The 16,202-nt window shown below is 40.0% G+C and overlaps 1 protein-coding gene across 5 annotated transcripts in view; it reads left to right on the plus strand.

Annotated features, from left to right (window-relative positions):
* Window positions 1-7,465, plus strand: part of camk4 (calcium/calmodulin-dependent protein kinase IV) — a 161,457-nt gene extending 153,992 nt beyond the window's left edge. For all 5 annotated transcript variants that reach the window (XM_043710559.1, XM_043710549.1, XM_043710532.1 and 2 more), the window contains one exon: window positions 6,789-7,465. In XM_043710559.1, the coding sequence (XP_043566494.1) occupies window positions 6,789-7,151 (363 nt within the window). In that variant the 3' untranslated portion in view covers window positions 7,152-7,465. The remainder of the gene's footprint in view (window positions 1-6,788) is intronic.
* Window positions 7,466-16,202: the final 8,737 nt, after the last annotated feature.

The raw sequence follows: 16,202 nt of genomic DNA on the forward strand, positions 1-16,202 counted from the left end.
ACCTTTTCTCATACAGACACATACACCCCCCTGCCCCCATATTCTCACTCTCTCACAAGCATATACTCTGTCACACACACAAGGACACACACATACTCTTTCCCTCTAACAAACATACTCTCTCACTCCCTTACTCTCCCTCGTATGCGCGCTCAAGCACACACGCGCACACATATATAAATCTATGGGGTGAATTTGCACTTGCAGATTAGTATTTGCAGGTACATTCTATTTTATTCAAAAAGCACACAATCTGTAGGTAGGCAGTCAGTCCATGCGACATTTTTAAAATTCCTACTTTGGAAGTAGAATTATTTTGCCTCAAGATTAGAATTTAGACAGACTCTAACCTCACACCTTTAATGCATTGTCTGAGCTGAGATGTTACTTTTTATTAATAAAACCTTAAATTATCTTGGGAATGTGACTTGAAAGAAGTTCTGGGACTTACATATTAATGAAACGAAACCTGAAACCCATTCTAAGTTATTAAAGGCCTAACAGCAATCTCGGTTTGTTCAATACATCACATCAGTTGTATGACACTTTGACCTTTTACTATAAATTCTGTGTCCTACAATCCTGTCCCACTAGCCACCTGACAAAGGAGTTTCACTCCAAAAGCTTGTACTTCCAAATAAACCTGTTGGACTATAACCTGGTGTTGTGTGATTTTTGACTTTGTCCACCCAGCCCAACGCTGGCACCTCCATATCACAAATTAATTGTGTTTTATTTAATGTCGAGTAGTTTGACCTTACATCTGGATTACAATATCACATTACATCTGGAACAGACACTTTACATTTGTCTTTAAAATAAGAAAAAGTTAAGGTCTGGGCTACCTTCTTAAAATGTTTTGAAGAAATCTGGTCTGATCTATAACATTATTTATGGATGCAGATCACAGAATATTTACTGGATCCTTGCCCAGAATGGGTCGTTAATCTTTTGCAAAAAAGGTTGGACACTTGCATGTATTGAAGTTTAGGAACGTACCTGAAAAGGTTGACATGGTACATGTTGAAAGGATGTTTCCCCTTGTGGGTGAATTTAAAACGAAGGATCACTATTTAAAATAAAGGTTAGTCCATTTAAAAGAGAGATGAGGAAACTTATTTTCTCAGTGGGTTGTGAGTCTTTGGAACACTTCCTGGAAAAAACTGTGTAAACAGAGTTTTAAAAGTGGAGGTAAATCTATTTTTGATAAGCAATGGAGTGAAATGTAATAAGGGAGGATGGAAATGTAATCAGACGAGCGATTATCTTATTGAATGTTTGGAGCAGGCTCAAGAAGCCAAATGGCCGACTTGTATTCATAATTTTTATGTTCATAATATTTACAAAAAGAAAACAATTAATTATTACAGTCAATGGCCTTTTATTATGAGGCTGAGATGTTGAATCGGCTTCTCCAATACAAGCATGTGCTGAAGCTACATTGGTCTCAATAATGTGAATTACCTAATTGACAGGAGACCAGTCCAATCAGAGGTGTTGAGTAGCATCAAGAGGCAGGTAGTATCTACCTGAAACCAGTAACAAATGGAAGCAAAAGTCATGTTGGAATCTGCTACTGCCCTACCTATTAAAGCACCAGGGAATAACTTAGAGGTGGAATGAGGCAGTCTGTAGGCCCTTCAGCCTCTCAAACCTACTCCATTCAATAAGATCATAGCTAATTTGATTGTTACCTCAAATCCACCTTCCCACCTATCCCTAGTAGCCTCTCACCCCTTACTTAAAAAGATTCTACATTTCTCTGCATAAAAGCATTCAAAGATCCTTCTTCCACTACCTTTATAGCAAGAGAGTTCCAAAGTCTCACAACTTTCAAAGTTCTAGATTTTCTATCCTTTCAAGACCACTTAGATTTGTATATGTTTCAGGCAAGTTGCCTTTTGCTCTTTGAAACTCCAGAAGATACAAGTCGGATCATTCAGGAGGCTGAGGGGGTGATACAGAGCAGTTATTGGGAGGTAGTCACACCTAAGTTATAGGATAAAGGTGGCTGGGTGACGGTCAGGAGAGGGAAAGGGAATAGGCAGACAGTACAGGGACCCCCTGTGGACGTTCCCCTCAGTAATAAGTATACTGCTGGGGGGGAGCAACATACTGGGGAAAGCCATGGCGGTCATGTTTCTGGCACTGAGTCTGGCTCTGTGCCTAGAAGGGAAGAGAGAGAATAAGAGAGTGATAGTGATTGGAGATTCAATGGTAAGAGGAACAGACAGGGGATTCTATTGTCACAAATGTAACTCCAGATAGTATGTTGCCGCCCAAGTGCCAGGATCAGGAATGTCTCGGATCGAGTCTACAGGATTCTTAAGGGGAAGGGAGAGCAGCAAGAAGTCATGGTACACATCGGTATCAGTGACAGAGGTAGGGAAAGGACATGAAAAAGAATATAAGGATTTGGCTTGAAAGCTAGAAGGCAGGATGAGCAGAGTAGTAATCTCAAGATTGCTACCGGTGCCATGGGCTAATAAGGCTAGGAACAGAGAGCGAGTGCAGATGAGCATGTGGCTGCAGGGCTGATGTAGGAGGGAGGGCTTCAGATATGTGGATCATTGGAATAGCTTCTAGAAAAAATGGTACCTGTACAAGGAAGACGGGTTGCACCTGAACTGGAGGAGCACCAGTATTAGATTAGATTTTGTTTTCTATTAGATTACTTACAGTGTGGAAACAGGCCCTTCGGCCCAACAAGTCCACACCAACCCTCCGAAGAGCAACCCACCCAGACCCACTCCTCTACATTTACCCATTCACCTAACACTATGGGCAACTTAGCATGGCCAATTCACCTAACCTGCACATTTTTGGACTGTGGGAGAAAACCGGAGCACTCAGAGGAAACCCACGCAGACACGGGGAGAATGTGCAAACTCCACACAGACAGTTGCCTGAGGTGGGAATTGAACCTGGGTCTCTGGCGCTGTGAGACAGCAGTACTAACCACTGTGCCACCATGCCGCCCATATCCTGGTGGGAGGTTTGCTAGAGCTCTTCAGGAGGGTTTAAATTAGATTGGCAGGACGGTGGGAACCAGAGCTATGGATCAGATGATGAAGTAGGTAGTGAACAGCCAGATACATCGTGCAGACAATCTATTAGCATGGATAGACAGTTGATAGGGCAAAGGTGCAGTCAGTGTGATGGATTCAAGTGTGTCTATTTTAACACAATAAGTATCGGAATAATGGTGACAAACATAGAGCATGGATTAGTACTTGGAACTATGATATTGTGGCCATTACAGAGACTTGGATAGAACAGGGGCAGGAATGGTTATTGGATGTTTCAGGGTTAGATGTTTCAAAAGGAATGGAGGGGGGAAGTAAATTTATTGCTATTCAAGGATAGTATCACAGCTGCAGAAAGGGAGGTTGTCAAGGCGGATTTGTCTACAGAGTCGGTATGGGTGGAAGTCAGAAACAGGAAAGGAGCTGTCACTTTATTGGGAGTTTTCTACACATCCTCCAATAGCAACAGAGACATGGAGGAACAGATTGGGAGGCAGATTTTGGAAAGATGCAGAAGTAACAGGGTTGTTGTCATGGGTTGGAACCTCCTTAGTTCATATCATTTGGATGGAGCAGTTTTTGTCAGGTGTGACCATGAAGGGTTCCAGATTCACTAAGTAGATAGCCTGACTAGAGGAGAGGCCATTTTGAATTTGGTGCTTGGCACCAGATCTCTCAGTGGGAGAGCATCTCGGTAATAGTGATCACAACTCCCTGACCTTTACTATAGTCATGGAGAGGAATAGGAGCAGACGGTATGAGAAAGTATTTAATTGGGGGAGCGGGAATTACAATGCTATTGGGCAGAAACTGGGGTGGCTTAAATTGGGAACAGATGTTCTCGGGGAATGCATAACAGAAATGTGGAAGTTATTTGGGGAGCACTTGTTGATAGTGATGGACAGGTTTGTCCCACTGAGGCAAATGGTAGGTTGAAAGAACTGTGGGTGACAAGGGATGTGGAACATCTAGTCAAGAGGAAGAAGGAAACTTACTTAGGGTTCAGGAGGCAAGGATCAGACAGGGCTCCAGAGGGTTACAAAGGAGGGTTACAAGGTAGTCAGGAAGGAACTGAAGAATGGACTTAGGAGAACGAGAAGGGAGCATGAAAAAGCTTTAGCAGGTCATATTAAGGAAAATCGTAAGGCATTCTACACTGACGTGAGGAACAAGAGAATGGCCAGAGTGAAGGTGGGGCTGATCCAGGATAGTGGAGGGAACTTGTGCCTGCAGTCAGGTAGGAGAGGTCCTCAATTAATATTTTACTTCAGTATTAACTACTAACAGGGACCTTGATGTTTGTGAGGACAGCATGATACAGGCTGCTATGTTTGAACAAGTTGATGTTAAAAAGGAGAATGTGCTGGAAATTTTATAAAACATGAGGATAGCTAAGTCCCCTGGGCTAGATGGAATATACCCAAGGTTACTACAGAAAGCAAGGAAAGAGATTGCTGTACCTTTGATGATGATCTTTGCATCCTCACTGCCCACGGTAGTAGTGACAGATGATTGGAGGATAGCAAATGTTATTCCCTTGTTCAAGGAAGGGAATCGGGATAATCCTGGGAACTACAGACCAATCGGTCTACATAACTAGTGGGCAAATTATTGGAGAGGATTTTGAGAGACAGGATTTATGATTACTTGGAAACCCATAGCTTGATTAGAGATAGCATGGTTTTGTGAAGGGCAGGTCATACCTCACAAACCTTAATGAATTCTTTGAAGATGTGACAAAACATATTGATGAAGGTAGAGCAGTGAATGTGGTGTACATAGATTTTAGCAAGGTATTTGATAAGGTTCCCAATGGTAGGTTCATTCAGAAAGTAAGGAGACATGGGATACAGGGAAATCTGGCTGTCTGGATACAGAATTGGCTGGCCCATAGAAGACAAAGGGTGGTAGCAGATGGAAAGTATTCAGCCATGCACTTGGTGACCAGTGGTATTCTACAGGGAGCTGTTCTGGGTCCTTTCTCGTTGTGATTTTTATAAATTACTTGGATGAGGAAGTGGAAGGGTGGGTTAGTAAGTTTGCCAGTGACAGGAAGGTTGGTGGAGTGGTGGATAGTGTGGAGGGTTGTTGGAGGTTACAATGGCGCATTGACAGAATGCAGAACTAGGCTGGTAAGTGGCAGACGGAGTTCAACCAGGAAAGTGTGAAGCAATTCACTTTCGAAGGTCGAATTTGAATGCAGAATATAGGGTTAAAGGCAGGATTCTTGGCAGTGTGGAGGAACAAAGGGATCTTGGGATCCATGTCCATAGATCCCTCAGTTTTGCCACCCACATTGATAGGGCTGTTAAGAAAACATATGGTCGGTTGGCTTTCATTTGCAGGAGAATTGAGATTAAGAGCCGCAAGATTATGCTGCAGCTCTGTAGAGCTCTGGCTAGACCATACTTGGAATATTGTGTTCGGTTACGGTCACCTCATTATAGGAAGGATATTGAAGCTTTTGAGAGGGTGCACAAGGGACTTACCAGGATACTGCTTGCATTGGAGGGCAGGTCTTATGAAGAAGGGTTGAGAGAGTTGGGGCTTTTCTCATTGAAGCAAAGAAGGGTGTACAAGATGATGAGAGGCCTAGATAGAGTGGATAGCCAGAGCCTTTTTCCCAGGATGGAAATGGCTATCACAAGGGGGCATAATTTTAAGGTGATTGAAAGAAAGTTTAGGGGAGATGGCAGAGGTCTGTTCTTTACACAGAGAGTGGTGAGTGCATGGAATGCAGTGCCAGTGGTGGTGGTAGAGGCAGATACATTAGGTACATTTAAGCGACTCTTGGATAGGCAGATGAAAAATAGTACAATGAGGGGTATGTAGGTTAGTTTGATCTTAGAGTAGGATGAAAGGTTGGCACAACATCGAGGACTGTGCTGTACTGTTCTATGTTCTATGTAGCCTGTCCAATGTCTCCCCATAAGACATCCTGCCCATTCCACATATTAGTCTGGTAAATCTTTACTGAACCATCTCCAAGACATTTAACATCCTTCCTTAAATAAGGTGACAAGTACTGTGCACAGTACTAGTGGCCAGTACAACTGAAGCATAATTTCCCTGTAGCACACCACTTATTTCATCTTTCAACCTGTAAAAGACCCATTTACATTTACTCTCTGTTTCTCATTAGCCAACAAATCTGTCCATGCCAGTATGCTATAGCATACACCTTGAGCATTTATTTTCAAACATAATCTTTGTGCCAACTTGTTGGATGCCTTTTGGAAACTAAAGTACAATAAATACTTTGCTATTCATGTTATCTTGAGCACCTGTTACCTCCTCATTAAACTCCACCAGATTGATTAAACATGATTTCTCTTTCACAAAACAATGTTGACCTTGTCTGATTACTTGAAGTTATCCAAGTGCCTATCGACAATAACCTCTGACATTTTTTCTATGACAGTTGTTAAGCTAACTGGCCTGCAGATTCCTTTATTTTGACTCTCTTCTTAGATAAAGGAGTTACTCTCAATTACTGGATAAAATAAAATATTAAAATTATATTTGGAACAAAGAAACTAACACCTGAACAATTCCTTTAAAGCATGTTCCCAATATTTCTTATTTCAGGTTTCCAGCATTGCTGCATTTTAGTTTTCAAGTAAATGCAAAATGAATTCCTTTTTTTTCACATTATTGTGTCAAATGTGGTGGAAGAATATTCTAGTAATTTTTATGTCAGCTTGTATTACATATTTAATATGTCATCATACAGTAAATGAATTAATGTTTTCTGTTCAACAGGCTGCTGTAAAAGCTGTGGTGGCATCTAGTCGCCTTGGAAATACCAATAGCCAGAATAACATTGAAAATACCAGCACTGACCCCAATGACTCATCGTTCTCACAGAACATAGCAGTGGAAAATGAAAACAGTCAAGATTTACAAAGAACAATGGAAGATGATGTGAATCAACACACTGGTGATGTTAACACTGCTAATGCTGATAATGGCAGCAGTGATGTCAGTGCTGATACCAACACTGGTGAAGCCACCAGTGATGTCAGTGCTGATACCAACACTGGTGAAGCCATCAGTGATGTCAGCAGTGGTGAAATCACCATGTTAGACGCACAGGAAAGGTCAAAAGAAACACTGCAAGAATAAGAATTCCTTGATGATATATAGAAGAATGGGGTGTTTTTCAGGAACTGGGAATTGTGTGCATCTTTCATAGAAGTGTTATCATAGAGAAAAGCAGAACCAGCATTACAATTTATCTTTGAATGCAGGTTTTAAAAAAAAACTAATTTTATTGTCCCAGTTGTTTAAACTGTATGCTGTGCATGAGAGGCCAGCGGTGTAGCTTTTGTGTTGGTTTAATAATGGCTGTTAATTGATGTACAGGCTTGTAATGATTAAAGTTCCACTGTATTTTCTTGCATGCAATTACCTCATTAAAACAGTTTGAATGACTTTTATGGTCTGAAGCCTGAATGGCTTGTATGGTCCAAAACGTTAGTTCAAGTTTCATAAGCTTTCAGTTGAATCTCAATTTCTTATTAGCTTGGAGATTTCAGTTAAATTTATTTATTTTCTATTTTACACATAAAGTTGTGCTGATGGTAATCAGTACAGTATTCATTGAATTTTTTTTCAGTGTTGCATTCTCTACTTATTTTTATTAATAAGATTTAAAATAGCTTAAAAGTGTACATCTTCATTATAGTTTTGCATTATAGCTTTTTTCATCCATAGATATTTAAAGAGAAAACTTTAGGGAGATTCGAACTGTTTAAACAGTTTAATTTGAATGATACAATGCATCTATACATATCCTAAGTCCTTCTATTAAAAAAATGCACATAATGTAAAGGAACAGAAGCACTGATAGTTTACCACAAGTTTACAGAGACATAGTTCTGTAGTTATCAAAAAAAATCATAAGTGCTAATTGGGCCAAAGTAGTTTTCTAAATTTAACATTGCATATTACATTAAACTAATAAAATAGCAAAGATCACTTGCAACACAGTACACACAAATGCAAGTGCTGTGGTGATACATTTCTATACTGATTTTGAAAAAAAGGCATGTTTATTTAATGATGATAATCTTTGTGTTTTCAGATTGTGTTGATGTTTTGTTTGTTCACTTTCTCAGCATCATTAGTGCCGATGAAAACAAACTGGAAATATACTCTTAATATTCTTCGGAATACAAAATATATTGTATCTTTTTCGGTATTTGTAATGCATGCTACACAGAATAAAATTCTACAATATTTTTAACATACTAGCATGTGGAATAGGCATTACTGTATATGTCATGGTTAAGATAATCAAAACAGGTTTTCATACCCAGTTCCAATCACAAAGTTCATTTGTATTCCTACTCGTGGTCAAAGTGTTACATTCATGAACTATGTTAATGATTAAATATACTGCCTGCAATTTTGCCTGATGTTTCATTTTTGCATCACAGTTTGAGAAAATTGTCTCTATTCATACCAAAAGCTTTGTGACATTACATAATACTTTTAACTCACGAGTTTTGTTATAAAATAGTCTTTGCAAAAACCTCTAACTGTCATAGAATAGTCCTGAAGTAATTCCAGCATTAAATAAGAGACTTAATAGAATTATATTTTTCAATATTTTATGGTGGATATTTTAATTTTTTGGAAAAAGTTGGAAAACTCAAAATTACTTCACCCACGGTGGCTCAGTGGTTAGCACTGCTGCCACACAGTGCCAGGGACCCAGGTTCGATTCCAGCCATGGGCAACTGTCTGTTTGCACATTCTCCCCGTGTCTGCGTGGGCTTCCTCCAGGTGCTCTGGTTTCCTCCCACAGTTCAAAGATGTGCATGTCAGATGAATTGGTCATTCTAAATTGCCCATAGTGTTAAATGCATTAGTCAGAGGGAAATGGGTCAGGGTGGGTTACTCTTCGGAGGGTCGGTGTGGACTTGTTGGACCGAAGGACTTGTTTCCACACTGTAGGGAATCTAATCTAATCTAATCAACTTCCAATAAAAAGTCATTATGATAGCTGAGCATACCATTGAGAAGAAGAGAAATTATGTTTCCCTGATTTTCTGGTGCAAATTGAAATGTGTTCATGTCCATTTGGATCAAAGTAAGTAAAATTTATGTAACCACATTATCTGAATGATTGTAGTAAGAGGTCACGTGCCTCCAACACTACTTGCTGCTTGTTAATCTTGCAATCACAGCAAACTGTGTACATAACAGGAGACCCAGCAGTGATGTTTGCAGACAATGTTGTCCAGACAGTCTGTTCTTAAATGCAAATAGCTCTTAAAGATAAAGAAATTACTGCAATGTATATTCTTGCAAACTAATCAGCAGAATAGACAGAGAGGATGAAAAGGTTGATGCATTAATAGTGCACTTGGGCAAAAGAGAGAGGGGAGGGAGGGAGAGGGTGAGAGATTAGTGCAGCAGTCAAGAGGTCCTCAGGTACTACCTTTGGAAATAAATAGGAGAATGTGGCCAAAAAGGAGGATCTAGACATCATGACCCGCTGCATAGTGTTACTAGAGGTCTGATGACCTGGCATGGACTACTGCAGACTATGTGAGGTAGGTATAAACACGTTGTTAGGCTTGACACCCAATCCACCATCTTCAATTTTGGATATATTAATTATTGATACAATATAACGGTGTTTACCATTTACATGATATACTGCAGAAATTCATCAAGGCTCCCATGACAGCACTTTTCAAACCTGTGACCTCTATCAGCTGGAAGGACATGGGCAGCGGAAGTCTGGGAAGTATAGCATCTGAAATCAGTGCATTGCTATAGGTACTAAGAAGTCAGAATGTGGCTGTACAAGACATTGGTTAGGGCATTTTTGGAATACTGTGTTCAATTCTGGTCTACTTATTACAGGAAGAATGTTGTGAAACTTGGAAGGGTTCAGAAACGATTTATGAGGGTGTTGCCAGAGTTGGAAGATTTGAGCTATAGGGAGAGGCTGAATAGGCTGGGGCTGTTTTCCCTGGAGTGTTGGAGACTGATGTAGATGTTTATAAAATCATGAGGGGCATGGATAGGGTAAATAGACAGGTCTTTTCCCTGGGGTGGGGGAGTCCAGAACTAGAGAATATATGTTTATGGTGAGAGGGGAAAGATTTAAAAGGGACCCAAGTGGTAACTTTTTCACGCAGAGCGTGTATGGAATGAGCTGCCAGAGGATGTGGTAGAGGCTGTTACAATTACAACATTTACAATTACAACATCTGGATGGGTATATGAATAGGAAGGGATTAGAGGGATATTAGCCAAGTGCTGGTAAATGGGACTAGATTAGTTTAGGATATCTGGTCAGCAAAGATGAGTTGGACCGAAGGGTCTGTTCCCGTGCTGTACATCTCTATGACTCTACAACCATCAACCTCCTATGCTCCAATGAAAAAATTCCCAGCCTCTCCTTATGATCAAACCCTCCAGTAAAATCCTGATAAATCTTTTTTGAACCCTCTCCATTTCACAATTAGGGTGATTAGAACTGCACACAGTACTCCAGAAGGGGTCTGGTTGGGGGCAAATATTTATTGCGAGTTAAGTGGAAACACGGGGAGTGTACGAGATGCAACATGTAGCTGACTGATCTGTGGAGTGGTGACCAGTTTTCAATGACACAGGCCTTCTGTCTACTGAAAACTGTGTAACTGCCAGAAGCAATTGGACCTCTGGAAATTAGATAGAGTCCTTTTATCTGTAGTAAAAGCTAGCTAAAGCCTTAAAAAAGCCAGTTTATTTTCCCTCACCTATTGCTGCAAAGTGTTGCTTTTGACCAGTAAGTGAGAGACTTTATAATTTGTGAACCAGTCATACTGTGCTTCCTATAAGAAAGTGGAAAACACCTGAAGAGAGAGAGAGATATTGACAAAAAGTAAATCCTGATGATCTCCAACAAAAGAAAATCTCATCATTTCTCTTTGATGTTTAACAGCATTGCCATTGCTGAATTCCCCACTATCAATACCCCAAAGGTTGCTCCTGAGAAAATCTTTTAACTAGACCAGCCATTTAAAGCCAATTTCTGCAGAAAGAATAAAAAAGAAACATTATCAAAATGGTGAAAAATTGTTGAGCTCTGAGATGCGTACACTCACAATCCTGTTAGGCAGAGATTTCCAGGATTTTGACCCAGTGACACTGAAGGAACAGTAATGCAATTACAAGTAAGGATGGTGAGTGGCTTGGAGGGTACTGGCAGTTGGTGGTATTTACATTTATCTGCTGCCCTTGTCCATCTACATGGTTTTGATAGGTGTCGTCTAATTTACAGAGGGCATTGGGGAAACTACAACTGGAGTTCTGTTATAGTTTAGACTTATTTAAGGAAGAATGTAAACATGTTGGAAGTAGTTCAGGGAAGGTCTACCAGACTAATATCTGAAATAGGTGAGATTCCATTAAGAGGGAAGGTTGGACAGGTTAGGCATGTAGTTGTTGGAACTAGAGTAAGGGATTAAAAATGTGTAAAATCCCAAGGAGTTTTGATATGGTTGATGCGGGAAAAATGTTTCCTCTTGTACGAGAACCTAGTACTGGTCCTCACTCTTTAAAAAGGGTTATCAATTTAGACAGAAATAAGGATAAATTTTTGTATGTGAGTCTTTGAAAATGTTTTCTCCAAATGCAGACTTGAATTTTTTTAGGGCAGATGCAGATAGATTCTTGATGAGCAACAGTGTGAAATATTATTAGGTAAGGTAGGGAATGTGGAATGACGAGATTTTATTGAATGGCAGGGCAAGCTTGAGGGGCTGAGTGATAAACCATTCATCCTAACTTGTATGATCCTATGACCTCCACCACTGGATTACACCAATTCTTGTGGGGAATGAGGAATTGGCAATAAATGGAGGCTTTCCTAAGGGCACCCATGTTCCATGAGTGAATTAAAAAGTGGCATTTTACAATACCTTAATGACCTTTTTGTTAATGTCTGGTGCAATACTTGATTTGCTGATTTTCATCTATTAACATCCTTTAATTATAGAACATTAAGTTCCTCATTAACCCAAGTGAAAAAGGTATCTTTGCTAAAATGCTATCTTAACTCAGAACTGCCAGTTACTTAAAATATCCAATAAATAATCAGTTAGAAATATAGAAAATAGGAGCAGCAGTAGGCCATTTAGCCCTTCAATTTTGTTATGCCATTGAATATGACCATGGTTGATCATCCAACTGAATAGGCAGAAGTGAGGACTGCAGATGCTAGAAATCAGAGTCGACATTAGAGTGGTACTGGAAAAGCACAGCTGGTCAGGCAACATCCAAGAAGCAGGAAAATCAACGTTTTGGGCAAAAGCCCTTCTTCCAACTGAGTAACCTATTTCTGCTTTCTCCCCATACATTTTGATCCTTTAGCTCTAAGAAGTACATCTAAATCCTTCTTGAAAAAAATTCAATATTTTGGCCTCAACCATTCTTTCTGGCAGAGAACATCACAATCTCTGGATAAAGAAATTTTCCTTCATGTAAATCCTAAATAGACTACCTCATATCCTTAGGCTGTGACTCCTGGTTCTGGACTCCCTGGTCATCAGAAAAATCCTTTCTGTGTTTACCATGCCTAGTCTTGTTAGAATTTTAAAGATTTCTACGAGATCTCCCTTCATTCTTCTAAAAGCCAGTGAATATAGTCCTAACCAATCCAGTCTCTCTAAATACATAACAGTATATATGTATCTGCTGTCTATGTCCTTCTAGATAGTAGTGGCCATGTGTTTGGTAATTGATAGAGGGCATTTCTGATGCCAGAGCTGGGATTCTGCTATTCCAGTGAGGAAACAAATGGAAATGAATGGATGTGGTGTACCACAATGATTGGTGCTGGGTCCATGGCTTTTTGTCATTTATATAAATGATATGGATGTGAAAATAGGACGTATAGTTAGTAAGTTTGCAAAAACACCAAAATTGGAGGTATAGTGGACAGCCAAGAAGATTACCTCAGAGTACAACAGGATCTTGATCATATGGGCCAATGGACTGAGGAGTGGCCCATATTGAGTTTAATTTATATAAATGTGAGGTGCTACATTTTGGAAAGGCAAATCAGGGCAGGACATATGCACTTAATGACAACATCCTGGGAAATGTTCCTGAACAAAGAGACCTTGGAATGCAGCTCCTTAAAAGAGGTGTTGCAGGTAGATAGGATAGTGAAGAAGGCATTTGGTATACTATCCTTTATTGGTTAGTGCATAGAGTATATGAGTTGAGAGGTCATGTTGCAGCTATACAGGACATTGGTTAGGCATATTTTTGGAGTACTGCGTGCAATTCTGGTTTTCCTCATATCAGAAGGATGTTTTGAAACTTGCAATGGTTCAGAAAATATTTACAAGGATGTTGCCAAGGTTCGAGGGTTTGAGCTATTGGAAAAGACTGAATAGGCTGGGGCTGCTTTCTCTGGAGCTTCGGAGGCTGAGGGGTGACCTTGTAGAGGTTTATAAAATCATGAAGGGCATGAATATTGTAAATAGTCAAGGTCTTTTCCCCAGGGAAGGGAAGTCCAAAACTGCAGTCCATTAGTTTAAAATGAGAAGGGAAATATTTAAAAGAGTGGTGTGTGTATTGAATAACCTGCCAGAGGAAGTGGTGGAGGCTGATATAATTACAACTTTTAAAGGCATCTGGATGGATATATGAGCAGAATGGGTTTGGATGGATACCAGCCAAATGCTGGCAAATGGGACTAGCTTAATTTAGGCTATCTGGTTGGCATGGATGAGTTGGACCGAAGGGTCTTTGCTGTACATCTCTATGACTATTGGTCTTGCCAGCAATGTCATATCAGAAGAAAGAGTTTTTTTTAAAAAAAGAGCTATTCTAGATTACTGTGCAGCATTCTTATTCCAAGTGGGAGGCAACCTTATATATGCAATTAAGAGCAATATTTTGGTTGTAGATTCCCAATTTATAACTTTACCAGTTGTATTTAAAGGGACAAAAAATATGAAGACATCTGCAAGCTGTACTGTCCATACTGGTGCTGTTCGACAGCACAAAACAGCAGCCTTTTACTGAGTACAGCTATTCAGAGATTGAGCTTGGAAATTTGATAAGGCATAATTTTAAGGCATAACGCTTTATAGAATCTAGTCTAATTTGCACTTAACATTTAACTACAATTTACAATTAAAATTTATTTCAGTCTTAGAGAGTAACAAGCTCAATACTGGAGAGGCAATTGCAGCTTGTTAATCAGGAGTTAGTTTGACCTAGTTTTATTCAAGTCAGCAGTGCTGAATGCACTGTAGAATTTCAACAAGTATAAATACAGGTGGTTTTGCAAAGCACATGAAATTAGCAGCAAAGATAAGCTGCTTGTCACTGAGGGCGCAGCTAGATACAGAGTGCAGGCTTTGAATTTAATCTAAAGGAATTCGCTGCAGTCAGGGGTGAGGTTCAGCCTGAGCAACTGATAGGTTAGCAATAAGAAGTAACAAGTGAATAACTGGTGAGAGTTGCAGAACTTCAAAGACTTCAAAAAAGAACAAGAATTTAAAGTGTACCTTCTATTCATTCTGGACTGCTGCTGTGAAACCATACTTTTCCAGGGAAATGGTTCAGTGACTGGCTAGTGAGTGTTTTGCTTGTTTCTTTGAAATCTCTTGTTACTTAAGAATTGAAGGAAAGAAGAGTCAAAGAATAAATTGACTTCCCAGCAAAGTTGTAAGTTGCTTGGTCAGTGAGCATCTACTTTAAGAGTCTGTGTGCAAATAGTTAGATCCTTCCACTACTTTTGTGGAAGGTGTATAAATAACTGGATTACAGAGAAAAAAAAACATGTTTACATAATTCTAAAGTACCTAAATTAGGCACAGGAGAATGACCATATGGTGAATAATAGTAAGTCATTCTACTTTCTATTCTCCAGTTTAGATTAGATTACTTACATTGTTGAAACAGGCCCTTCGGCCCAACAAGTCCACACCACCCCGCCGAAGTGCAACCCACCCATACCCCTACATTTACCCCTTACCTAACACTACGGGCAATTTAGCATGGCCAATTCACCTGACCTGCACATCTTTGGACTGTGGGAGGAAACCAGAGCACCCGGAGGAAACCCATGCAGACACGGGGAGAACGGGGAGTCAGTCGCCTGAGGTGGGAATTGAACCTGGGTCTCTGGCGCTGTGAGGCAGCAGTGCTAACCACTGTGCCACCATGGTTAATAGTCTGAAAGTAAGTTAAGGCATGACAGGACAACTTGGCCATGTGGGATGCCCATCTTGTGACCTGTAGGGAGTCATGGACACTTTACGAGGCCTGAACAAAAACATGCAGTGTCACCAGCTGCAGAAATTTGAATTCCTGGTTAAGCAACCTGAGTGGTGGATGAAGTCACTGATCATCTGTGTAGGTGAAATCTATGTAGCATGTTTAAGAAGGTGGTCATTCTGCAGATGAAGAACAGTCTGTTTCCATGCTGTACATCTCTATGACTCTACGAACTAGAAAGAGAATATGTGATCACCAGGCTATCTCTAAGTACTGAATGAGTCCCCTAAATCTTTCTCACTCATTCTTACCTGTTTTTCGTTTCAGAGCCTAATGAGGGTGATGGTTCCTTGGAGAAATGTAGCAAGAGCCAATATCCATGGTATCACAAATAGCTTAGCTGCACAGTTGAGGATTAAGATGAATAGAAGGCAAATAATTGTATGTGAGTTGATAAAGAAAGACAGCCTATCTACATGCCAGGCTCAAGGACATCACTGAGCAGATTCAGAATATTATTTTAGTGGAGGATGAATAGCCAGAGGTTGTGGCCCACATTGGTACCAACCTAAAGGCAGAAAGAGGGATGAGGTCCTGAAAGCAGAATTTGGACAGCTAGGTAAGAAATTGAAAAGCAACACCTCTATATCGTAATCTTGGGATTACTCACATGCCAATGAGTACAGAAATAGAACGATTAAGTGATCAGACCTGTGGCTTGTTACAACCAGGTGAGGAAGTATTCATAAGCTCTGCTTTTTGCAAACTTGGTTGGCTGCTGTTAAGATTTACATTCGTTTAAGCAATAGGGTACACTCCTCTCCAATAAAAATGTATTTTATCCAAAGTTTAATATATAAGTAAGGGGTCAATAACAGTGTTTTCTTCAGTGAAAGAAATAGCAGATTCATTAGGTGACACTGAAAAACAGACAAT

The sequence above is a fragment of the Chiloscyllium plagiosum genome, chromosome 2, assembly GCF_004010195.1.
Source record: "Chiloscyllium plagiosum isolate BGI_BamShark_2017 chromosome 2, ASM401019v2, whole genome shotgun sequence".
NCBI lineage: Eukaryota > Metazoa > Chordata > Chondrichthyes > Orectolobiformes > Hemiscylliidae > Chiloscyllium > Chiloscyllium plagiosum.